The sequence below is a fragment of the Schistocerca serialis genome, chromosome 5 (genome assembly GCF_023864345.2).
Source record: "Schistocerca serialis cubense isolate TAMUIC-IGC-003099 chromosome 5, iqSchSeri2.2, whole genome shotgun sequence".
In the NCBI taxonomy this organism is placed as follows: domain Eukaryota; kingdom Metazoa; phylum Arthropoda; class Insecta; order Orthoptera; family Acrididae; genus Schistocerca; species Schistocerca serialis.
Genome location: NC_064642.1, coordinates 767,834,194 through 767,861,767, shown reverse-complemented (window position 1 = coordinate 767,861,767; position 27,574 = coordinate 767,834,194). Strand labels below are relative to the sequence as shown.

The window sequence follows — 27,574 nt, the reverse complement described above, 5'->3', positions numbered from 1 at the left end:
CTTTACTCCCATCCGCTTCACTCAACTCAGTGTGTCACTTTCCCGGATGCTGACTTCCACCTCTCTGATGGCACTATCCCCAACTCTGAACACATCAAAACCACCAGCAATACCTGCATTTCAACAGCTGCCATCCCTTCATTCCTATGATACAGCCCAGCCACCCATGGACGATGTTGCTGCAGTGATGAGAACTCACTTTCCCGGTATGCTGAAGGTCACACAAAGGCCTTCACCGACAGGCTCTATCGCCCACAAACATAGTCCAAAAACTTATTTTCTGTGTCGTATCTCCACACAACTCCCCATCCTCCCACCACCCCTAAGAATCAGCTACAAAGGAGTGCCCCCCTTGTCACTGATCACCACCCTGGACTTTTACAACTGCATCATACCCTTCATCAGGGCTTTGATTATGTATCATCATGCCTTGAAATGTGGGACATCCTACCCAAGATCCTTCCCACCATCCTAATAAGATGTTTCATCACCCATACAACCTACAAAACATCCTACTCCACACTCAACGCCTTGTAATAGGGATCATGTAACTATGGTAGTCCAAGGTGCAAGACCTGTCCAATCCAACTTCTCAGCACTTCCTACTCTAGTCCTATCACAGGCTTATCCTGTCCCCGTCAGAGGCTATGCCACTTGTGAAAGCAGCCATGTTATATACCAAATCTGTTGCCAACCCTGCTCTGCTTTTTATGTTGGTACGACTACCAACCAGTTTGTCCACCAGGATGAATGGCCACTGCCAAATTGTTGCCAGGAACAAAATTTGACTACCTGGTGACAACAGGCAGCTCAGCATAGCATGCTCAATTTCAAGGGCTGCTTCACAACCTGGGCCATCTGGATCCACCCCTCCACCAACAGCTTCTCTGAACTATGCAGATCCCCTTCAGCGTGCACCACCTCCGAACATCTCCAACGACTGTGTAAACATGCATAGTCTGTGTACGTGCCACGCGTCCTTCACATATTCCTAGCCAACAAACCGTCCAACTCACTCTGAGCTGGTAGCCACCCACTTCCAATCCCCCTCCCTGCCCCCATCCATGTACCCTACCTGACAACCCCATCCACAACCTAGTCCACCTGCCAAAATGCAGCACTGGCAGCCTGTCAATGACTTGACACTTGTTTTCCAATGAGTGGTCTCCCTTAACCAGAAATTATTTACATCCTCCCAGCCCTTTCCTATAACATCTATTCAAATACGGTTTGGTATCATCAGTATAAGTTTTTGTACGTAACTGACTGAAGAAATTTTTTTTCTGATCATCTGTTGTATTCAGCACAACTATGGTTGCCAGAGCTCCAAACGCTAAATGTAACCTCTCAAACTTTTTGTCAAAATGAGCCAGTAATGTGATCTCTTTAGAACTCTGCCTAATCTAAAATTTCACATGTTACACTGGAGACCTATTGCCATAAGGGTTTGAATACTCTTCACAGTATACAAAAAAATGAAAGAAAGCTGGTCATTCTGTAGCGCAAACTCTGAATAAATAAATAATTTCTATTGATTCATCTTCTCTCTTGTTATAGCTAAAATGCAAATCATAGTATGTCCAAAACAAGCAAATATGAAAGAAGTCTAAAATTAAATAGTTCCCTGGAGTACAGTGAGTACCAAGCTATAACACACACACACACACACACACACACACACACACACACACACACACACACACACACACACACACAGAGAGAGAGAGAGAGAGAGAGAGAGAGAGAGAGAGTCAGAAGCTTTTTGCAGCTTATTTAGGTACCTTCTAATTTTGGAAATCCACACACTAGGTTATCATATCAAGCAAACTATGCGTATACAATAACAAACAAGATCACACTAAAATCTTTTTTGATTTTTTAATATTTTTGGTACTTTAAGTTCAGAGCTCAAGTATTTATCAGCCAAAGCAGCCAGACGCAACTCTCAAAACTTCTTGAGAAAATCAATTTTTAAGTTTTCTGAGCAGCCTTAACTCACTAAAATTAGGGAAATTTTTTGATGAGCCATTAGCTGCAATCAACACTGCTCGTGACCAGTAATCATTGGATCACCCGTTCGAGTCTTGTTTCAATCATAACTTTTTTTTCATTCAGTCTGAATATCTAGATCATTTAAGTATAAAATTCATGAAACATAAGCTAACACATACATAATTTTTTTTATCAACAACACATCTGAGTTGAGGGGAAACATACTACCAGAGTGGCATTCATATGGAGAGAGTTAACAGCATCTGTTATTTCCACATGTTTACAAACTTTACACTCTGTGCTGCACATTTATTTGGTGACAGTCGACTTTACTTGTGCACTTTATGAAGAATTACAGTGTGGTGTCTGATCACAGTTCCTGTACGATGTGTAATTAGCAATATGACGACACATTTTCCATAAAAGAAATGATCATTAGATATGCATTAGTTACCATATATTTAATGATTTTTATATTTAAATGACGTGAGTATTCAATTTGCAATTTGGATTGGGGGGGGGGGGGGGGGGGGAGAGGGGGGAGGACTCAAACCAGTAACCCAATAATTACAAGTATCAAGCACTATCGATTGGACCCCATGGGCCGTTGAAAACGTGTCCTAATTTTAGTAAATTAAGGTTGCTCAGAAAACTTCAAACTCAATTTTCTAGAGAAGTTTTGAGAGTTGCATTGAACTACTTTGGCCGATTGATGTTTGAATTCTGAACTTCACGTATCATAAATACAAAAATTGCAAAAATCTGACTGTTGTTTTTTTGTAAGGAACATTTATAATATCAATCGGAAGCTGCCCCAGATCATGTCACGGGAGACAAGAGAATGTGGAAATAATAATGAAATCCTTGCAACAGAATATATTTTAAGTCATATAATCTAACCACTAAACACTATTTTTATTTGGTTAGTTCTTCATTTTGGACTAATCATTTCTCCACAGATACGTATAATTAAAGTTCAAGTTTCAAAGTGCCATAAAAAAATAACCACTGCTCAGAATGACGTCAAATTTGAACAGCATGTTACTGACGCAGAGGGGTAAAAAAAAAAAATAAAATAAAAAAATAATAATAATAATAATAATAATAATAATAATAATAGTAATGGAGGGGAGGGGGGGGGGGGGGGGGAAGAAAGAAAAAACTGAATGAAAATTTGACCAATAGATGGCACTATAAGCGTCAGAATATGCGTACCAACAGAAGTGAGTCACATTGCTGTTCCTCAGTTTGCATCCAAGATCTCTAACATGACTCTTCATGAAGGATTACATGCTGCTGGTGAAGCTCTTTTATAAGAACAGTGACTGAGTACCAGTAGCTCTGCAGAAGTTCTGTGCACTCAAGGGCATAAAAAAAGCATTGGTCTGATGTCTGCTGAGTGTCTAGGCAAAATGATTACAAAACTTGAGAAGACAGGCACTTTAGAGGTGCAATGCGGCAGAGGGAAAAAAAAAGCAGTTGATCCAACATTTGTCAGCGATGTGGCTACGGCAGTGCAACAGGGGTCTAGCAGCGGTGTGAAAACATGCAATGCACAGGAAATTGCCCAAACATTGAACATGCATGCAAGCACAGTACATAAAATCCTATGAGTCACATTGCAACATAGCACTGCTGTCCATACAAAATCACCTATATTCAGAAGTTGCTTCCTGCTGACCTGCCAGTAAGACAATGTTCACTCTGGAATTTCTTGCTTGCATGGAAGTGGACAATGAATGGCCATGGAATATTCTGTGGAAGGATGAAACCCATTTCCATCGCTAAGGACATATCATTACGCAGAATTGCAGAATATGGGCAATGGAAAATTGCCACACACATCAACCAGTACCACTTTATTCTTCAGAGGTGTCTGTTGGGTGCAGCTTGATAGCGCTTCTTTTTTCTCCGAGGAAATGAGTCCTGCTGGTCCTATTACCTGTACCATCACTGGTACACACTAAGAGTCTTGGGCAGCAACATCATTTCAATCCTCCGACAGCGTGGTTATGTGGGTACAGTCATTTTTACGCAAGATGGCGCCCCTCCGCACATTGCACACCGGTTCAGTGGCTACAAGAGAGGCATTTTGGAAACGCTACACTTATTAGCCATCATTTGTCTGAAGTCTGGCCATCCAGATCAAATGATCTTAATCCATATGATTTCTGGATGTAGGGTTATTTGAAAGAGGTTGTGTTTAGTGCTACAATTATGAACATAGCTGAAGGCATGGATTGTACAACACATTCTGAACGTGACGCTGAGCCACTCTGATGTGTTGCGAAACATACTGTTTCTCAATTTCAACTTTGGACTGAACATGGTGGACAGCATATTGAGCATGTCTTATAACAGTCTCACAACAATTAGAAACCAGTGTCATTTTACTTTTTATACGGTATTTGGCCCCAGGACAATTAAAAACAGATTTTTCCCATCAATGTAGTACAACCTTGTCATGGTGGATGGAATTATCCACAATTGTTGACAGCCGAACTTGTGCAGTCGTGCATATTGAACAGTACAGAATGGTATAATGTCCAGCTCAAACCTTGTCTGTTGTATTGCAATTCACCTGTCATTTATGGCCAATCCTATTTACGTTAAGACACTTACAGTGCCATCTACTGGTAAAACTTTTTTTTTGTTCTATGTCATTTCCTCTGTGCCAATAATATGCTGTTCAAATTTGATGTCATTCTGAGCAGTGGTTCTCTTTGTACAGCATTTTGAAATGATCTTTAAGAACAACCTGTACTTAACTATGGACAGAAATAATAAATTACCTGTACATCTTTATGAGACAAAAATTTGACCATTTCTCATAATAATTAAAATTAAATTAAAACAATACAGCACAGGAATGCAACTGATTCTTTATGACAAACAGTTACCACCTCTCAAGCTGACAAAATGGTTTGCAGAAACCACAAGATGTAATGTGTCAAAATTATGCTAAAATCAACAATCAATAATGACCATAGATCTTTTAAGTGTTGACTTACTTTGAAAGCTGTGCCTTCTCTGAACTCCACCCCCAGTCGTCAGGCTCTGTATTTTCGGAAGACTGTGTCTCCTGTTCAGACAGCAATCCAGATGCAACATTTCTTGACTGGTTATTCCTGGGAATGAAAGAGGAAAGAAAAGTAGTTTACTACTGCTGCCCCACCTAAGTAAACAAACAAGTAAAAATTTGTAGATAGTTAACAGAATTCTAAAACTTTTTCTGTGAAATCATCAGAAGATATATTTTCATTGTCCAATGAGTTGATGCACTTACGTTTTTGCACAACATTTATTACTTGTCTTCATCAGTTGCCACTGTTGTGGGCAGTACTATGAAATAGCTGATGTAAAACAGCAGTGACACTTCCAGTAGGAGTGAAGTATCCAGCTATAATCTATCAGCCCAGAGTTTTGTAAGCTACGTGTTTTGAGCATAAATTGAATTTCCTTCAGAGTTTGCCAATGAGTCTACCAGCATCCAGCTTTCCTACTCCTTGTTTTATGTGGTCACTGCATTTTAAATCACTCTGGATGTCAAACCCTGGATAATGTATGGCTGTTACAGTTTCCAGCAACTAATCAAGTGTTTAACCAAGTAATAATGGCTCTTTCTGTCTACTTAAGTGTATCACAACATATTTGTTTACATTGAGGTTCACCTGTCAGTCTCTACACCAAGAAACAATATTCTGCATGTCTTCCTGCAATCCACTACAATTTTGTACCATTGTGATTTCCCTACACAATCAGCATCATTCGCAAATAGACCTATGGAACTTCCAATTTATCATTATATTTATTATGAATAGTCGCTTTGGTGGGCCTGAGAAAATCAGATTGGAACAAGATACACTTCAGTAGGAATGTACATGACACAGGCCTTCCAAGCCAGAGTGACAGTGAAGAAGAAAAATAATCCTATAACTCTGCATTAATGCTCAGAGTTATGCACAAGTGTCACACCTAATGATTTCCCCCTGTTAACAACATCCATCTGCTAAAAAGTTCTGAATCCATCACAAAGCAAATCCAGAAATGCATAACTTATTTTCTTACTATCAAATAACATTGTGAGCCAGAAGTCAAGGAACATGGCACAGATCTTGTGAACAAAATGAGTGACTCAAATTTTACAAGACTTTTGTAGGGGGCCTAAGGTTCTCCCACTTCCAGCTCCACTCCTCCCAAAACCTCAAAAATCTAGTCAACACAATCTGGAACCACCACACCCCCTACAAAACCTTTCACCTGACTCCATCAACCTCCTGACCCCACCGACACCCCGCACCCCTACCTTCTACCTATTTCCTAAAATTCACAAACCCAAACATCCCGGGCGTCCCATTGTAGCTGGTTACCAAGCCCCCACAGAACGTATCTCTGCCTATGTAGATCAACACCTTCAACCCATTACATACAGTCTCCCATTCTTCATCAAAGACACCAACCACTTTCTCGAAAGCCTGGAATCCTTACACAATCTGTTATTCCCGGAAACCATCCTTGTAACTATTGATGCCACTTCTTTATACAAACATATCCCGCACCTCCAGGGCCTCGCTGTGATGGAGCACTTCCTTTCACACCGATCACCCGCTACCCTACCTGAAACCTCTTTCCTCATTACCTGAACCAGCTTCATCCTAACCCACAACTTCTTCACTTTTGAAGGCCAGACATACCAACAATTAAAGGGAACAGCCATGGGTACCCGGATGGCCCCCTCGTACACCAACCTATTTATGGGTCGCTTAGAGGAAGCCTTCTTAATTACCCAACCTGCCAACCCAAAGTTTCATACAGATTTATTGATGACATCTTCATGATCTGGACTCACAGTAAAGAACAACTCCAGAATGTCCTCTCCAACCTCAACTCCTTTGGTTCCATCAGATTCACCTGGTACTACTCTAAATCCCATGCCACTTTCCTCGATGTTGACCTCCATCTGTCCAATGGGCAGCTTCACACATCCGTCCACATCAAACCCACCAATAAGCAACAGTACCTCCATTATGACAGCTGCCACCCATTCCATATCAAACGGTCCCTTCCCTACAGCTTAGGTCTTCGTGGCAAACGAATCTGCTCCAGTCCTGAATCCCTGACCATTACACCAACAATCTTAAAAGAGCTTTCGCATCCCGCAACTACCCTCCTGACCTGGTACAGAAGCAAATAACCAGAGCCACTTCCTCACCCCCTCAAACCCAGAACCTCCCACAGAACAACCCCAAAAGTGCCCCACTTGTGACAGGATACTTTCCAGGACTAGATCAGACTCTGAATGTGGCTCTCCAGCAGGGATACCACTTCCTCAAATCCTGCCCTGAAATGAGATCCATCCTTGATGAAATCCTCCCCACTCCAAGAGTGACTTTCCGCCGTACACCTAACCTTCGTAACCTCTTAGTACATCCCTATGAAATCCCCAAACTACCTTCCCTACCCTCTGGCTCCTACCCCTGTAACCGTCCCTGGTGTAAAAGCTGTCCCATGCACCCTCCCACCACCACCTACTCCAGTCCTGTAAACCGGAAGGTGTACACAATCAAAGGCAGAGCCACGTGTGAAAGCACCCACGTGATTTACTAACTGACATTCCTACACTGTGAAGCCGTCTATGTGGGAATGACCAGCAACAAACTGTCCATTCGCATGAATGGACACAGGCAGACAGTGTTTGTTGGTAATGAGGATCACCCTGTGGCTAAACATGCCTTGGTGCACGGCCAGCACATCTTGGAACAGTGTTACACCAGCCGGGTTATCTGGATACTTCCCACTGACACCAACCTATCAGAACTCTGGAGATGGGAACTTGCCCTTCAATATATTCTCTCTTCCTGTTACCCACCAGGCCTCAACCTCCTCTAGTTTCAAGTTGCCACCCCTCGTACATCACCTGTCATTCAACAACATCTTTGCCTATGTACTTCTGCCTCTATGTACTTCTGCCCAACCTCTTTGGCTTCCGGGATTGGGATGACTCCTTACCCTCTCCCTTAAAACCCACATCCTTTCGTCTTTCCCTCTCCTTCCCTCTTTCCTGATGAAGTAACCTTGGGTTACTAAAGCTTGAAATTTGTGTTTGTGTCTTTTTTTATTGTGTCTATCTACCAGTGCTTTCTCATTTGGTAAGTCACAGCATCTTCTTTTTTTATACAACAACATACTTAGATTAAAAAGTCTTCCACAGGAATCAATTTGGGTTTTGCAAACGACAAATATTGTGAAACTGTTTGCTTGTTTGGGTGTCTGTGAGATCCAGAACACGGTATTTGGCAGTGCAAAGATTGAAGCTATGTTACTTGACTCCCAGAAGGTATCAAATAGTTTCTCACTACTGCTTCCCGGCTCAAATACAAGCTTGCTTCCTGCCTCAAAAAGCTCATGGAATATGACACCAGTTTTGTGATTGAGTTCATGATTTCCTCACAAAACTGTTACATGTAAAAGTAACTTAAATAATGGAATCAGGGTCTAGTAAGAATATGAATTGGGACCAATGTTGCTCACCACACAGAGTGACAGGCAGATTTAAATACAGGCTGAGCAATCAAAGTCCTCCACCAGGTACAGAAACCCCCCCCACACCCACACACACACAAAATCACACACGATTTGCACACATGTGACAACTGCCATCTCCGAGAAGTAGGACCCTAGGGCTTGGAGAGAGATGTGTGTTTCTTAATCTGTAATCTGACGATATACTTTAAAATGTGCCTCTCTTCTACTCAATGCCTCCTCTACACAGTGCGTAGCAATTCACCAAATTCATGTGGTTGTCAACAATAATTTAAAGTGTATCCCAGAGAGTGTATAGAGTCATTTATGTATGACATCAACATCATGGAAATGTCATATTTATATCTAGAGAGTATCGCAGAGATGCTGATCCAGCTCTAATGGCAAACACTATAAGAGAAGCATTGTGCATGATGCAGACATTTACTGTTCAAATTCTGACAGGATATATTCCAAGCAGAGTAAGACAACAAGTCACTTTCTCTCACATATGTATTTCAAAATGACCATGACTGGAGCTTACTGATGGTCATTTTCCCTGTGCACTATTTGCAAATGGATCTGGAGAGGGGAGAAATAATTAGTGGGATCTGAATAACGCGCCACCATGCACTGTAACACGACTTTTGGAATTCTTAAAGTTAAATTACATAAAAAGTAATTGTTAAGCTCTACATAATCTTTTCTTGTGTTTCATCTGCATTTAACTCATGTTATTGTCTGACTGAATAAATGACAATTATTGGCCAACTTTATCCACAAGTTGCATTTCTCCTGAGGCATATGGCATACTTCAATTCCAATGCCCTCCTCAAATACATACACATTTTTAATGAAAAAACCAATTACAGATAAATTGAGCAAACTGAGATACAGTAAATAAATGCCCAATTACCTAACCGAATTGCTGCCCTCAATTAGTAAGGAAGACTTCTCCGTGGATGGTTCTGGGCTAGATTCATTCTGTGGAGCTGGTGTGTTTGTTCCTGCTATATCCTTCCAACCACGGCGGCCCAGATCTCCTACCTACAACAGTCAACACTCTCCAGTATTTGCCAGTCACAGAAACAATTCCTTTATGCGTGTATTGCAAAAACTTACCTTTGTTGCTAGATTTGACACCTGAGAGCTAACATCTTCAAGCAGCTTGCCTTCCTTTACCTGATGCATAAAACATAACGATCATGCACATCAACTACACATTGTAAACAAATAAAACTGTAAATGGAATGCGCAAAGCATTAACAGCAGTGCTACTGCCCTATAAGAGCAGCTATTTTCCAGGCATGGTCTAACCCTTGCATGCCACCCATACCCAATGAACTAAAAATATGATATTGGTCCTTACCTTTGATGAATTTCTGAATTACTACTTTTATGTCCAAATTGAAATAGTACAAATTTTACATTTAACAACTACAGGTGTAACTACTAAAAATATATACATATACCAATAATTACAAATGTGTCCAAAAGTTATAAAAAGAAAATGAAAATTCAAATGGTTGACAACAGCTGAATAAATGTCAAGACTTCCCTCCTAGACCAGAACTGTGCACTCTATACAAGAAAGAGTACTTCGTTCTTTTAAAAAGGACTTCGCCCAGAAATAGTGGGAAGCACCAGTGTGTTACAAGTGTCATGTCCCACTCATGCTTGCACTTTTGTAATCAGCAGAGTGTAGGCTCCTGGTGAAGCTTACAATGTCCAACTGCAGAGATACTGTGTGGAGTCCGTTTTGGAGAATAGAAACCCTGATGACCGTGAAGTAGGTCAGACTCAAACTATACTATTAGCAGAGCTGAACATGCCATTTCAAAGTTTTGACAACAATCAGACACAGGAAATGTCCAGCATGGACCAATACAAGCTCAAGCTATTCCACAACAGGACAAATATCTAGCCTTAATTCATAACAAAATCCAACTGTCTGCAAGACAGGTATCAGTATAGTTTACAACTGCCTCGGGAACCTCAGTTTCCTGAGAAACTGTACTGAAGGCTGCTAACAACTGGTTGGTACACCAGATATTTGGTAGAATGTATCCTGCCCATGCAAGTGCAGGGATGGATCTGTATACTGTAGAATCAGCGTCTTCAATTAAATGAGTATGTGGTCTTTACAGATGGAGCACAAGTTTGGATAAAACAATGACTAGGGAGAAAACTGAGAATGTCTTCATCAGAGGAATCATCCTGGAATGTGTGGTAAGCAATTTTGGAGGAATAAGGAAAAACAAAAATCTTGATGACCATATGGCACACTGAACTCCACTCCTCCAAATTTGAGTCCTATGCCTTAACCACCACACTACCTCAGTCAATCATAAACCAGTTTGGACCACAAATAACAGGAAAAATGAATTCTTCGTACTTTAATACTACGGAGCCTGCTCAATGATTCTTTAACCAAATTCATGTAGAGAGAAACCAGTAGCCTCTATAATCATTGAGATGTCATGGAAGGAGACCCACTTTGTTACTATAAAGTGACACAGTGATAAAGTACTACTGTAGGAAGACATACAGAGCTTAATACTTCCTCTCAACATAGATGAAGTACTTAACCAACCACACAGTCTTTTAGGAGGAGGTGTAGTTGGTTCAGATTTCTTCTCCAAAAATGGTAATACCCAGCTGCATTAAGTATTCCTGGCGACTAAATTTCTTGCAGTGAAGAGCACTCTGACTGATTTCCTCTGAGTCTTATTAAAGCAAACCTGTGATGCACTGGGGAGATACATTGCAGCCCATCAGCTCTCACCAAGGACTCTGCCAGATTTCCGGACAGTTCCTTCGCAGGAATGTAACTGACTGTTAAAGTTTTTAAATGTTCTTATGGAGATATTACCCATAAGCATATGTGGCAGCTAGGGGGTAGGCAATAACTTTTTTGCTCTAGTCTTTCCATTTAAAATGCATATCTTCAGTTTCAGAATCTTTTACATGTAGTTATAAATATTGTCCAAACTGGCATTTCCCTTCTGATTAAGCTTTGTTTGCTAATGACTGACATGCAGCTTTGAAAATATGCCCTCATTTATTAATTATGTGTAACTTTTGGACACTAATGTATTTTATATGAAGCTCATATTCTCTCAACATTAGGATTATACACATGGCTTCTGCAAGCAACCATACTCTTTCTTCACATATTTGCTCATAATTTCAGCATATATAAAAATTACAGGCAGAAATTGAAGTTTTAGCAGCACTACAAAAAGTTAAAATGATAAAATAATGAACAAACAACAAAGAATACTAAAAAACTGAAGAACCTGGCATCACAAAAGGTGCACAGTGTGCTACACAGAAAGGCATTTAATAAATATGTATCTTCTTCATAGAGGGGACCACAGCCATAAATTGGCTGAATGAAGACAACATTTTTACATTTACATTGTATATTTATTATGAGCTTTGGGAAAATTTTCCCTTGGTTTAATAAATGTAGCCCAACAGCTATACCCTAGCTTTCTAAAGAGTTCTTAAACATGTTTTTGGAGAGAATATAGCCATTGTACTATACAACAGCAGTATAAAATGAAGACAGTATGCTTCTCAGTTCCTGGTGCTGACAACTTTCTTATAATCACCGCCATTTTACCTCTCTTTAAAAGAGAGCATTATATTCCTATATGCTATAGAATGTTCAGATGCTGCCAGACAGAACATAGTTTAATTGTGTGTGGTACAACGTACCAAACAATGGTTCAGAAAAAATTGTTAAATATACAACACTCGCAAATTAAAAAAAAAAAAAAAAAAAAAAAAAAAAAAAAAAAAAAAAAAAAAAAAAAAAAAAAGTAGTAACAAAAGTAACAAAAGAGCACCACAACAATGAATTTGCTATCTTAAATTTCTCTCTCAGTCACTGAGAAATGAGAAAACTTTCTAATATTTAGTGAACAGTCAATGGAAGAGCACTTAAGGCCAATCAATATATTAACAAGCAAGAAAACTTATCATTTGCGTGATTTCTTGTAGGTTCAGGTTTTAAAATTAAAGTTAAACCACAGTAAAATACATTTGGGAAAGCATAACAAAATAGACATGAAAATGTCTTCAGGAAAATGGTTTGATTTATACAATAATTATATAATACATCCAGCCACTAAAAGGGAGAAAAGCAAGACCAGGTTTAAAACCCAAACACCCATATACCAAACCACTATGCACCAGGATAACCTAGGGATATGCTACTGTACTCCACCGTCCAGGAAAGGAAAAACAAAAGGTCTGATCATTAATGAATAAGTATTTTTTAGTAATAAAAATGCTTATATACAGAGCAGTTAATTCCAGTACATTTCAGTTACAAAATACATGCCATTCATTGTGCCCTGATTAGTTGATTTAACATATTAAAGAAGTCAAAGACAAGAAGTAGTGTGTAACACTTCTCAGTAGTTGCATTCTTTTTCCTTACACTTCACTTCATGTGTATCTCAACCTACGTAATAAGAGTAGCCCCACCCCCCACCCACCCACCCCTCTCCCACCCGTTTCCCTTCAATCTGGCGGAAACACACACCCACACACACCCACACACACCCACACACACAAAATTGCAACTCACACACCCATGACCACAGTCTCTGGCTGCCGAGGCCAAACTCTGTCTAGCCTCAGCAGGCAGAAACTGTGGTCGTGCGCGCACGCGTGTGCATCCATATTCCCGATGAAGGTCTTACTGGCTGGAAGCTCACTTTCTGACAGTCTTTTTGTTGTGCCCGGTCAAAGAAAACCATCATAACGACCAGAAGAGCGGTGTGCTGACCACTCGCCCCCCCTATCCACATCCTCAACTGAGGATGACATGGCGGTCGGATGGTCCTGATGGGCCACTTGTGGCCTGAAGACAGAGTTGCTTGCATTTTTTGTTATGTGACTCAGCATCTCCACTATATGGTGAGTAGCAACTATCCTTGTCATAATATTCTTTTTTTTAACTGTTGTTTATGTTTGTAGGTTTCTATTGGGTCTGTGTTCAGCCTCCTGATGGTAAGCATGGGTCACCTCGTCAGACTTGCAAGGAGATATCCTCAGCAGTGCGACCGACTTTTTGAGATTGTTTATATGGTATCACACTGCAGCTATTTACCCTAGTGGGTGCTAGTTTGCGAGTAATTGAAGAAGAAATTTCAGAATTGTGTGTGATACTCAACAGCATTAAAAAACTTGGATTACATAATCCAGTTGCATGGTATAATTGATAGGATAACAGCTTCATATGTATGAGGTTGTGGGTTCGAATCATCACGTGCACAATAATTACTTTATTTCTAAATCTTTATCGAAATTATTTAAATCAAGATTTTTAATAGTTAATTGGTTTAAATATAATTTTCTATTTCTATTCCTCTGTCATCATTTTAATCACCATATGAACTTTTTCATTTGTTTCATTTTTTCTATATATCATTTTTCCTCCAGTCAGAATTTTTGTGAATATGAATCTAATTATATTTACCCGTTACAATATTCAATTATCTGAAAATTCTGATCTATCAGTTAAAGAAAGAAAGAAAAAAAATGTATTTTTGTTACCAGATGTGCAGGTTTTTTCTTTGCACAATAATAGTCATATATACATTTAAAACGTAACATAAATACCTTCTGCACTATGGACAAAATCATGCAGATGAAAATTTAAATGAAAGACGAGTTTATAAGTAAAATGAAATTAAAGCAAAATGAGAAATAGATACAATGAACGTAATAATGTGGACAAAAACACAGCATGATAAAATAGATCACATTAAATCAAAGTTAATACTCTAAATTAATTAAAAACACACTAACAAAGATTTCAAGTGGAGAAATATTGACAGGAAGAGAAATGAGAGCAATTGAAGGAGTTGGTATTATGATTAAAATTATGTGACAAAGGAATGGAATTAAAAAATTACATTTCAATCAATCAACTGAACAAAAATGATGATCAACATCATTTTGATAGAGATTTAAAAATAGAAAAAACTTACTGCACCTGACGAGACTCGATCCCATACCCTCCTGCATGTAAAGCTGTTATCCCATCCATTACACCAAGCAACCGACTATGTTTTGTGAATTTTTTGACAATTATCACACAAAATTCCAAATTTTTATTTCGTCAGTTACTCACAAATGAGGGCCCAACAGGAATAATGTGAAGCAGATTTGGTATCTAATCTCCAACAAGATGACAAAATGTAGATCCCTGGAGTTCCATGAGAACATGGTGCAGCATAAAGGCATGAACATAGATTTCTCACTTTCAATTTCTAATCCACAGAGTTACTGAGGCATGAAAAAAAATTGTTGCTAATTTTCACATATCTTAGCAAGCATAAACATCAGCTATCCTTGTTAAGCACACACTGTTTAAGCCACAGGGCCATTAAAAAGCATGATCCACTGCTAAATTATAGATCTGATTTCACAGCAAATCTCTCTTAAGGTGATAAAATTTTTTGTTAATATTAGAAATAACTTAAGAGAGGAGTTTGTACGCAGTGCAACCATGAGGTAGAAATAACCAGATGTGTCACTCTTACTCACATCCATTATTGTAAGGACTTATTGTTGAAGTACTGTGCTTGTATGGGTAGGTGCAAATTCTCAAGCAGACATGACAGTGAGACATCAGGGTCAATTCAGTAAAAATGTATGCTGAGGGCAGGAATTGTCCGTGAAATATTTATGAGGTCATACACTTTACCAAACGGATTGACAGATGTCTGCATTATGAATTGGAAAATGTTAACCTTGCAGAAAGACCACAGCAATGGTTTATGCATGGGACATTACCCCATTTTCTACAAATCATGCAACAGCATCTCATACCAATGTTTCATGGGCAATAGATTGGCCAAGGAAGTACTGTAACACAGCCTCACCTTTCACCAGACCTACATTCATTTGAATCTATCTGGAGGGCCATTTAAATACATTGGTAATATCCAACCCACTCACAATGTGTGGACATTACAGGAGCATGTGACACAATCGGAATGGAGTCAGATGTATTTTAAAGAGCATGTGATTCACTGCGAAGAAAGCTTGTAGGATGTGTGGTAACCACATTCATCACTGTCCACAGTGTTTACTTCCACATATCAGACAGATGGGAATGATTGGCCATCTCAACCAGTATTGGGTTCTGAGTATATGATTTTAGGAATTTTCTAGTTTTGACAAATACTACCTTGCACAGGAATTTGAGATACTTTTTATAAGCATCCTGTAGAACTAATGTAGCTTGTAGAGCTTAAAACTTCAGGCATTTATGCAGGATCATGGTAAATAATTTTAACTGTTCTCATAAAAAAGGAATTAAAGTTTCAAAAGTTATGAACATGCCAAGTGCATTTTGTAAAAGAAATGCACACCGTTAAAGATAACACAGGAATGACAGATTAGCTGAAAATGAAGTCTTTTGTATTTTAACCAAAAGAGAATGATTAAGATATGAATAGTACATACTTTTCTCTCTTCCAACAAAATTACAATTGTAGCAAAAATAGATTAACAGAAATAATTCATTGCTAACACACTGACAACTCTAGTAAGGTGTAAAATCTAAATTAACTGTAAAGATGGGGTACAATGATTCTAAGTTTTCTCAAAATGTTCCCCTATTTATCACAAAAGGTCTAAAATCCATCAACAGCAAGATTCACTTAACAACCTCAAAGTACAATGAACTTGTCAGTGTTCCTTTTTTTATTTTGTTATTGTTGTTGTTGTTGTTGTTGTTGTTGGTGGTGGTGGTGGTAGTTTTAATTCTATGGTTTGTAGGACACAGCATGTGTAAGTTAGTTAATAAATAGATATAAATTTGGAACAATGTCTAAATTTACTAAGCATGCTTCTTGGTATAAAGCTGTGGTGCATTAGTGGTGGAGGTGGTGGTATCAAGAGCAGTAAGAGCAGCTAACGAATGAATGAATTTAATTTTACATATTTTCGTAAGATGGGCCTCTTTTTTCTCCCTTACAAACTTTACAGTAAAAGCTACTTCATAAAAAACTGCAGGAACTAAAAATACTCAGATAATGAAATTCACAACCAGCCAAAATAACAATAAGTCTGTCTAAACAGAAAGTTCATTGGCCAAAGAGGAGGGTTACACTCAATTTAAGATTATTAGAACATTTTATTCTGAAATTACGACCATAACATTAGAACATGATGGTGTTTTATGAAGACAACACCTATGATTTGTCGTATGTCTTTTCTGTGTGTGGAGTTGGTCCAAACAAAGAACACTCGTGTGTGTATGTTACAATGCTGAGTGCTAAAAAATTAGATTATGTTGGCTCTTGATACAAACAAGCCACTGTATAAATTGTAATTTATGCATGTAATTTATAGGTCCAACTCGGAAGGTGTCATTCAGTTCATGGATATAAGGCAGTGAAATCAAATCCTTAGAGCACTTGTCACCTGCCGTATTATTTTCAGTTCCATCACACAGAACAATAGTGTAAGTAAGTAGTATTTACTGAAATAATACACAAAAGGCATAAGACATTGGAAAGAAAACACCACAAGTGGCATTCTACAACTTTTAAAAAATTAGCTTCACGGTTTAAGAAGACAAACTGTACAATTTTCGAAGAGATATGATAAGAAGAAGAAGAAGAAGAAGAAGAGTTTCAAAATTAGAAAACATCCTCAAAATAATGATCATTAAAAATACCCAGCAGAATACAATTATAAGATGGTCAATATCAGGGTTTTTTCTAGGGGGAATGCAACTATATGCAACCCCTTAAACATCTGAAGACTGTTTAAAAAATTATTGGTACACTTGTATCTAGTTTGTAAAATGTAACTTCTGACTTTAAAGTACATTGACAAGCTGGCGTCAACGTGCTGTTCAGAAAAGCTGGAGCATATTTTGGGTAATCTTTGATTTAAAATCTACCTACTGAATCAATTTCTATTTGGCACTAAGCACCAGATTATTATTTGCTGAACTAAAGCTTTGTAACAGCTGCTTAATTTGAAGAAATTTTACTCGTTTACACAAAAATAAGTATTTTAGAGCCATACAGTGTTCCTCCTCATCAATCTCTCATAGCACTCAGACCCTGCCTAGCCCACCTTTCCAACTTGTCCCATCCCCTAAAACATCTTGCAACATTCCATTACATCCACAGCCAAAACTATCCCAGAACACTGTTATTAACATTCCACCAAAATCCTCAGCCCCCAGAAGTTTCAGCCCTATCGAAAAGCCTCCCTTCAGCCCTACACCTAAATCTAACCATGTTGACCAGCTCCTCTCTGATGACTCCATTCACATCTTTGTCCACATTAAATCCACCAACCACTAACAGCATCTCTATTTTGACAGTTGTCATGCTTTTCACAAAAAAAATTTCTCCCATACAGCCTGGCCACCTGGAAATAACTTAACCTGTAGCAACAAGAACTCCCTTGCCCAATATGTTGAAGGTCTCACAAAGGCCTTCACAGATGGGACTATCCTCCAGACCTAGTCTGCAAACAAATTTCCCATACCATATCCCTACACATCACCAATCCTCCCACTACCCCGAAGTATCAGCTACAAAGGAGTGCCCCCTTCATCACCCAGTACCACCCTGAACTGGCACAACGGAACCACATCCTTTGCCAGGGCTTTGATTATCTATCATCAGGCCCTGAAATGAAGGGCGTCAAGCCAAATATCCTTACTACAGCTGTTAAAGTAGAGTGTGTCACTCACAAACCTCCACAACACCGTAGTGCCCATCCTGTGCTATTCCCAAACCCAGCCCCTTGCCAAAGGATCGTATCTCTGACAAAGAACCAGGAGCAAGACCACCACAGCCCACCCGATCAGGCACTTCCTATTTCAGTAGAGTCAAAGACTTATTGTACCCCCATCAGAGACCGGGACACCTGTGTGAGCCGTCATGTCATCAGCTCAGCTACAATCATTGTGCAACTTTTGACATTGGTATGACCACCAATCAGCTGTCTACCAGGATAAATGGCCACTGCCCAATGTGGCCACACCAAACTATGGCCAACAGCGAAGTGGACCACCCTCTGGCATAACATGCAGCTGGACATAATCAGCTTGATTTCAATGGCTGCTTCACAACTACAACATATTCTCCGCTCCTGATGTCATCCCAGGGGCCTCAACCTACAGTATCCTTGTGTCCCCACACCCTTCACCTAACAGTTTCCACCCCCTCTGTCCAATCAACACCCCCTAATTCACATCCCCTCACCCTCATTGTGTTCCACTCTCTGCCAACACACACACACACACACACACACACACACACACACACACACACACCAGTTTCTTTACCCTTCTTTGCTCCTCCCCTTTTCTGCTCCACGTCCATCCACTTCCTCCCTCCCCCACAGCCTCCTGCCACTGTACCTGGCAGCCTTCTCCTACCACCAAGCCCCTGCACACACTGCCAGACAATGCTGACTCCACTCCTCCACCCATACCCTGCTATCCCTCCCCCTTCCCTGCCCCACTCTAAATTGCTTCTTCTGCTTGACGTGATACAGTTGCATTGTGGCCAGAGCAACTGGAGATAGTGGTCATGTGGGGCTGATGTGCACTTGGTTGCGTGAATTGTGTGTGTGTGTGTGTGTGTGTGTGTGTGTGTGTGTGTGTGTGTGTGTGTGTGTGTTTCCCCCCTTTTCTGAAGAAGGCTTTGGCTGACAGATTAATGGGTAACAGTCTTTTCATTGTGACCATCTGCAACTCAATCTGTCATTTTTACTTCCAGTAGCAATCTATCATTCATTTTCATAATATTATTCAATGAAAGTGTTAGATTGTGTTGGTAATCTGCACAGCTGAACGGAAATTAACTGATGGTCCATACTCCAATAATCATGAAAAAGGAATTTTCGATCTTACAAGCACAAAGGCTTGTGTTGGATGGTGATTTAGGCTGTTATTTTGACTGTGTGGTTAGTTTTGAAGGATGAAGATGATAATGAACCATTTTACATCCAACCTAGCAGTGTAACAGCTGAAAGTTATTGATTCAAAAGTAAACAATGATGGGGAAATGAGATCGTTGCTGTGTGGCGATGCAAAAGAAGATGACAACAAAGAGCTTTCAACTGCTTGTAGCAGTGGGACGGAGGATATTCCCAAATGCTGGGATTTGGAGAAAGAACAGAAATTTTGCAATAAGTAGGAATGGTTGGTGGTAAAAAATAAAAGACTTGGCTGCAAAATTTTTAAAGAGATTGGCAACTTGGGAACTGAAAGCACATCATGAGGGATGAATATTTCACAGCAGTGGATTTCAGTTTCTATTTGTGGAATTGGTGGAGCTGGAAAGAAATCTCAGCAAATGCTTTTTCTCTGCAAGAAAATACTGATACATAAAGACAATTCAACTCATCAGCATGCAGTTAAAACACTAAAAACTACAAAACTGAGAACTTTGGAAACATCATGTACTAATGCTTTTGAAAAGGAAAAGGAAGTAACTGACAATGTATTTTGAACAAATAAATAAGTCAACAAAAATCAAGCCTTCCACAATTTTGAAACAAACTGACATGTGGAAGTTTAATGGTTTCAATATGGTCTGCATTCTTCATTCAATTAAAGCAGTTCATAAATAATTGCTTCTGATGTTGGAATAGAAATGGGGAACAAGGTAGCAAAAATTATGTGCATGGGAACAGTAAAACTGACCTCATAGTACCACACTCAGTCAGCTGTCATCACAGATAAAGTATCTGAGGATAAAACTTCCATATATTGATCAACCAGCCAAAAAAAATTTTGGGAATTACTGAATGGCAAGATGTCACTGCTGAAGACATATGTAGTAACTGATGACTTATTAGTGAGCACTGGGGTTCAATGATGGGGTTATGAAACAATCGTGTTACAGTCTGAAGTGATAAGGCTTGAGTACTGCAAGCAAAGACTAAGGGTGTAATTCCTTAAGGATTCTAGATAAAGATGCTTCTAACTTAAAGAGCAGCCTCAGTCATGTGGGAAAATGTTGAAGTTTCAATGACACATTTCAAAATTGCCAAAGATGATGCCAAGAGATAAAAACTGAGCAAGTCATGTACGGAGAACAACTTAAACACATAACCCATGTCAACTTTATAGTAAACCTCACACTGATGTGCGATACCCTTCAACAGTTGGCAGAACTTAGCGTGCTGACTTGCAAGCTCATGCATTACATTTTATTTGGCCCATTAGGAGATACACCAGAAAATTAAGGTATTTCTGAAAGAAAGACAAAACATGGCCCACACTATACTGGAGCCTTGGAAGCAGAAACACTTTAACAGTGTGAATCTCAAAAGGACCAAGAAATAAAGGGAATCATGTTGATGCTGTGAAGTTCTGCAAGTGCCTGGGCAGGCATATGGAGAATCACCTATTAATGTCAAAAGACACTGGAATCCCACAATTGGTTACAGTTTTGCACACAACCACTTGGCCATAAATACATGATGTAACTTACGGAGAAGCAGAAATAAGAAACTTGTATACATGTTTTAAGCTTCATGAAAGACTAATCTTAAGAGATTTTCATGAATATCTTGCTCAGAAGAAATGCCCAATGTCTGTCCTGCCCCTTTTAACACTATGGGCAGTATCCCAATTTCAATGTGAATGTGAAACAGGCTCCTCATAAATGAACTTGATCAAGACTCGAACAAGACCATCATTGCATCTAAATAGAATAGAACATCTTATTTTCATGAAGTTCGTTGGTCCTCCACTAAGAAGTTTCAAGCCTGATGACCACGTGAATTCATGGTTTCAGAAAGGAAGATATCTGGTGCCTGACACGAAAAACAAGGAGAAGCATGAAGACGTCAGTGATCAGCCTCTCTTTTACCAATGTGGGATTTACTTTAAGCAGATCAGCAAAATAAGACGCTGCCACTGTGCTTATATTTGTGTGTTCACTTATTTTTTTAAGATGTAAAATGATTAGAAATTCTGAGTGCAGTTGACCACAAATAAATTAACCCAATGCAAATTTTCATTTAACTGAATTTAAGAACCCTCAATTACACCCAAATAATTTCTGTGCCACTGACCTCTGATAACAATGAACCCCAGACATCTCAATCATGGCCTATTAGTTTGTAACAGTACTGCTATGTCTTCGTTTAGTTCCATGTGAAGCATTGCCGGACTCTGCATAATGGAAGAAAATTGTAAGATTGTGATGTTTTGTCGACTGCAACTGAGGGTAGTGCTTAAAAAAGTTTTAGAAAGAAGGCACTGGATAAGATTAACACTTACAAGAGCATGGGGAACAACCTATTCAAAAAGGTGTCTGATGAAACCAAACACAGGGATTCATAATATGTTGGGCTGGGAGAACAGCAATGGGAATAAATAAAATCTCATTTTAAAAAAACAAGCATTTACGAAGTCTAAACACTAAAGTGAAGCTACAACAGAAACTTATGTTCAGCCATTATACATTCTAAGAGGGGGAGGAAAGATGCATCATGAAGGAATTACCCGCGGATGGTAATTTGTAGACACGATTTACAAGTATATACAACCAAATTACTATAATGTCAGAAAAAATGGTTGATTTATTCAGGAGAAAGAGCTTCACAAATTGATAAACCCAATAAAGCGTTGATCCACTTCTAACCCCTATGCAAGAAGTTATTTGGCTTGCCATCAACCGATAAAAGTTGTTAGATGTCTACATGGGAGATTCTGCCCAATTGGTGCGACAGTGTCAAAATCCTCATCTGGTTGGGCGGCACTCCCCCAGAGTGCTTCATTTTTTTTCAATTTGAAAGACATCTGGTGGCTTGCTGACTAAAGTAAGGTTTGGCAATCATGTAGAAACTCTCGCTGTATGTGGGCAGGCACTATCTTGCTGAAATATGAGCCCAGGATGGCTTGCCATAAAGGGCAACAAAATGGGGCATGGAAGATCGTCTATGTACCGCTGTGCCGTAAGGGTGTTGTGGATGACAACCAAATGGGTCCTGTTACAAAATGAAATGGCACCCCAAACCAGTTGTCGTGCCGTATGGCAGGTGGCAGTCAGTTCAGTATTCCACTGCTGACTGGGTCATCTCCAGACACATCCTCATTGGTCATTGGGGCCTTTCAAATCTCACTGCCTAGAGTAGAATTGTCTTCAGTGCTGAGTTCCACTTCAACTGAGCCCCAATGACCAATGAAGACTTTTCTGGAGACATCCCTGACAGCGGTGATATTCCAACCAAACTGTTACCCACTACATGGCATGTTAACCAAGGTAGATGGGATGGGGTGCTATACCATTTCATAACAGGACCCCTTTTATTGTTATCCACAGCACCCTTACAGCACAGCTGTATGTTTACTATATTCTATGTCCCATTTTGTTGCCCTTCAAGGTATGGCATCCTGGGCTTACATTTCTGCAAGACAATGCTCATCCACACATGGTGATAGTTTCTACCGCTTCTCATCTCCTACCATGGTCAGCAAGGTGACCACATCTCTCCCCAAGTGAGAATGTTTAGAGTGTTATGAGCACAGCCCATCAACCAGCTCAGTATTTTGATGATTTCATGTGTCAATTGGACAGAGTTTAGCATGATATCCCTCAGTAGGGCATCCAACAACTCCATCAACCAATGCCAAACTGAATAATTGCTTGCACAATGGCAAGGGGTGGACCAAAACATTACTGACTTGTCAATTTGTGAAGCTCTTTCTCTTGAATAAATCATCCAATTATTCTTAAACAATCTTTTTTGTGCTGCATGTACATCATCACTACCAATCACCATCCCACTTGGATAATTCCTTCATGGTGGGTTTTTTGTTTTAAATCTTGGAGCATATTTCATAATAATGAAAATTCCAGTACTAACTCGGATAGGAATATGACTCAGACTATTCCTGAAGAGAACAACATCATGAACTACTTCTATTAAGTACAACAGCCAGTATTTTATTTTAACTGAAGACTAATGGATGTACCACAGCCTGATAGTCCGACATAATACGCAGGACATTCTATGCAGTAGGGGTGTTAAACTGAATACTTTGAGATAAGGAGTCAGTGTTTGGAAATTAATATTTTAGGTAGTAGGATATCTTGAAGGAGCAATGCGGGGGGAAGCACATGTTTGTAAACTGCTTGTGTTTTGTTACAAACAGCAGCCTGTTTCATCAGCATTTGTGGCACCACCTCAAAAGACAATATTCATTCATATGTGATATGTTCACAGTGGAGACCACCAATGTTTACAGTTCGTTACCAATTCTCAAAGACAGAGTGTTACTCATAATATGAACTTGCAGCCATATATTCATTCCTTCATCATTTGCGGTGCATCACGATGTTCAAATGGCTCTGAGCACTATGGGATTTAACATCTGAGGTCATCAGTCCTATCACAATGCAGTACCCAGAAATCCAAGCAAATGTCCAGAGAAACGTTTCACAACTGGAACCTAATTGGAACATATTTATCACCAGGAGTAGAAAATTCTGAGAAACTGAGTAGTTCAAGCTACAGAACTGACTGAAGTTCTCAACAAACAACTATTCGAGTAGCACAACTCAAGGAGATTTATTGATGAGCAACATGCCTGTGAAATGGATACTCTGCAGAATGCAGCATGGAGAATACTGATTCAGCAGAAATTAAACATCATGTGCAACACAATGGGGCCTAATGACTTCAAAGCTGCAGTTTAGTTTTGTCACAAGATTGGCCAGCACGGCAAAAACTTTTTGAACTTTCTACAGTATGGATGGGACCATGTTCACCATGATGGGTGGCTTTTCAACTGCCTCAGTAACTATGTCTAGAGTGATGAAAATTCAGATGCTCTTCTCATATTATCAGTACCAATTCTCTATCAGCTTGTGGGCTCAAACTGCACAAGATTAACAAAATGACCTCATTTGTTGCCATCTCAATTTTATGATACATATTACTAGGAATTAAAGTGATATGTGCTGCCTTATTTGTTAGACACTGTTTCTGTTGTCTGCGAGAGATTGTGGTTTCAACACAACAGTGCACTGCACCATTTTGATGTTAATGTCTGTGGGTACCTGAATAAAAGATACCCTTATTGTTCGATTGCTATAGGTGGTCGTATCTCAAGGGAAACACGACTGCCGAATTTCAGTATTGTATGTTTTCTCTCGCAAGGTTGCATGAAACCCAGTAAACTCTGAAGAGAGTGTTTTGGAGGGTTTAGCCGCTTATCTCTCTGTACAGCAGTTAACAGGAATATTCGAGAGAATGTGGCAACATTTTATGTGCCACTGCAATGATTACATGAAGACAACTAGTAGTCACTTTGAAAAGCAGTTATTTATGTGAACAAAAAACTTACTAACTTCCTTGTCTCAAACACCTCAATTCAAGATCCTTTACCTTGTGCATAACTTTGACCGTGAAGGTTTGATGCGCACTATACAAGACAAACCAGTAAGAAAAACACAAAAGCCCAACAGGCCAAAAACTATAGAAATGGAGAATCCAGTTTTAAGTTGCTCTTGACACCATCAGCTGGGAGAAACTGTATAGCCTATTGGGAAGAAGCATTCTACAGCTCTTACCTTTTCACCAACAGAAACACTAATTTCAGCTACCTTCTGAGATGCAATCCCTCCAATCTTGATGGCTCCCTCCGTTGCTTTACTTGCAATCTTGCTTGCAGAAGATGAAAATACTGACCATCCCTATTAAATGAAATGTACAGCAGCAGATTAGTGGGGCACATTTCAGCACTTTTTATCTTTACAGTTGATGACAGTTATGTTATATAGGGGGGAGAGAGGGGGGGAGAGAGGGGGGGTGAGAGGGGGGTGAGAGGGGGGAGAGAGGGGGGGGAGAGAGGGGGGTGAGAGGGGGGAGAGAGGGGGGGAGAGAGGGGGGGAGAGAGGGGGGGGAGAGAGGGGGGGAGAGAGGGGGGGGAGAGAGGGGGGAGAGAGGGGGGGGAGAGAGGGGGGGAGAGAGGGGGGGAGAGAGGGGGGAGAGAGGGGGGGAGAGAGGGGGGAGGGGGGGGAGAGGGGGGGAGAGGGGGGGAGAGGGGGGGAGAGGGGGGGGAGAGGGGGGAGAGAGGGGGAGAGGGGGGGAGAGGGGGGGAGAGGGGGGAGAGGGGGGAGAGGGGGGGAGAGGGGGGGAGAGGGGGGGAGAGAGAGGGGGGAGAGAGAGGGAGGGAGAGAGAGGGAGGGAGAGAGAGGGAGGGAGAGAGAGGGAGGGAGAGAGAGGGAGGGAGAGAGAGGGAGGGAGAGAGAGGGAGAGAGAGGGAGGGAGAGAGAGAGGGAGGGAGAGAGAGAGGGAGGGAGAGAGAGAGGGAGAGAGAGAGGGAGGGAGAGAGAGAGAGGGAGGGAGAGAGGGGGGGAGGGGGGGGGAGAGAGGGGGGGGAGAGAGGGGGGGAGAGAGGGGGGAGAGAGGGGGGGAGAGAGGGGGGAGAGAGGGGGGGAGAGAGGGGGGGAGAGAGGGGGGGAGAGAGGGGGAGAGAGAGGGGGAGAGAGAGGGGGAGAGAGGGGGGGAGAGAGGGGGGGAGAGAGGGGGGGAGAGAGGGGGGGAGAGAGGGGGGGAGAGAGGGGGGAGAGAGGGGGGGAGAGAGGGGGGGAGAGAGGGGGGGAGAGAGGGGGGGAGAGAGGGGGGGAGAGAGGGGGGGAGAGAGGGGGGGAGAGAGGGGGGGAGAGAGGGGGGGAGAGAGGGGGGGAGAGAGGGGGGAGAGAGGGGGGGAGAGAGGGGGGAGAGAGGGGGAGAGAGGGGGGAGAGAGGGGGGAGAGAGGGGGGGAGAGAGGGGGGGAGAGAGGGGGGAGAGAGGGGGGAGAGAGGGGGGAGAGAGGGGGGAGAGAGGGGGGGAGAGAGGGGGGAGAGAGGGGGGGAGAGAGGGGGGGAGAGAGGGGGGAGAGAGGGGGGAGAGAGGGGGGAGAGAGGGGGGAGAGAGGGGGGAGAGAGGGGGGAGAGAGGGGGGAGAGAGGGGGGAGAGAGGGGGAGAGAGGGGGGGAGAGAGGGGGGAGAGAGGGGGGAGAGAGGGGGGAGAGAGGGGGGAGAGAGGGGGGAGAGAGGGGGGAGAGAGGGGGGGAGAGAGGGGGGAGAGAGGGGGGAGAGAGGGGGGGACGGAGTGGGGAGGGGGGGTGAGCACCAAATGTGTGTGTGCACGAGCCATGCACACTGTGTGTTACAATCAACACAGATTTGTATTTCTTCTTGCTCAGATGACACACACAACACACTCTACACACACAATATTCACCATGCTTGAAAAAAAAGTGTGTGATGGTCCTTCACAATATCTTTCATTTTGGGACAATATTTTAGCTCATACTTATTTCTGTGAAACAATTATGTATGTTAATCCTTTACCTCTAGATGGTGTACCATCTTTGAATTATAAACTTTCAGTTGTGGTCATTTTTAGCCCATAATACGTTTATATGCAATTAACATTAGGCCATCTTCTATCTGGAATGTAATACATATGTGCCACTTCACAATGAGCATGACAATGAGCACAGCTTGAAAAAAGCAGTGAAAATAAAGATTAAAAATCTAGTATCAATGGCGTCTTTGTTGACAGCATGTGGCGCAATGCACCCAGTTATGCAAGAGATGGCAATTTTAAATCTCATGCCAGCACGCTGTCGGAGAGCATGCTCTTGTTGTTCACTGTCTCCAATGGGTGAGCACAATGCATATATACCACTAGATAATGATGAATTCACATGACCTCACTGCCTATGACTGACTGACTGGTACGTCTTTTTGAGCAACCACACATTGAGCTTTGTCCCAGATTCATAGAATCTACAGACTTGTTGATCTTAGTACAGGCAGCTGCAGTTAGGACATAACATGGACATAGCATGACGAAATGAAGCATTACTACATGTCAGTGACTTATTGGATTGTATCAGCATTCAAGACTCTTTAATTCTGTCAAGGACATTACTCACATTGCTTATAGCAAAGAACCACAAAAAGGACCTACAGCAATACAAAAGTTGTATGTTGTTATTGTGATATATGTTGTAGACGTCTGATTGTCTTCATTGGACACCTCAAT

At 41.0% G+C, this 27,574-nt stretch overlaps 1 protein-coding gene across 3 annotated transcripts in view; it reads right to left on the bottom strand.

The window, feature by feature from the left end:
- Nucleotides 1–27,574, bottom strand: part of LOC126480690 (ADP-ribosylation factor GTPase-activating protein 1) — a 78,424-nt gene that overhangs the window by 8,639 nt on the left and 42,211 nt on the right. Inside the window, exons 6-9 of one of the 3 annotated variants that reach the window (XM_050103928.1) lie at nt 25,140–25,229; nt 9,637–9,696; nt 9,431–9,561; nt 5,004–5,120 (exon numbers count right to left, since the gene is read on the bottom strand). In XM_050103928.1, coding sequence (XP_049959885.1) covers nt 5,004–5,120; nt 9,431–9,561; nt 9,637–9,696; nt 25,140–25,229 — 398 coding nt within the window. Of the gene's footprint in view, nt 1–5,003; nt 5,121–9,430; nt 9,562–9,636; nt 9,697–25,106; nt 25,230–27,574 lie in introns of all 3 variants that reach the window. The other 2 variants (XM_050103927.1, XM_050103929.1) reach the window with 2 other exon arrangements.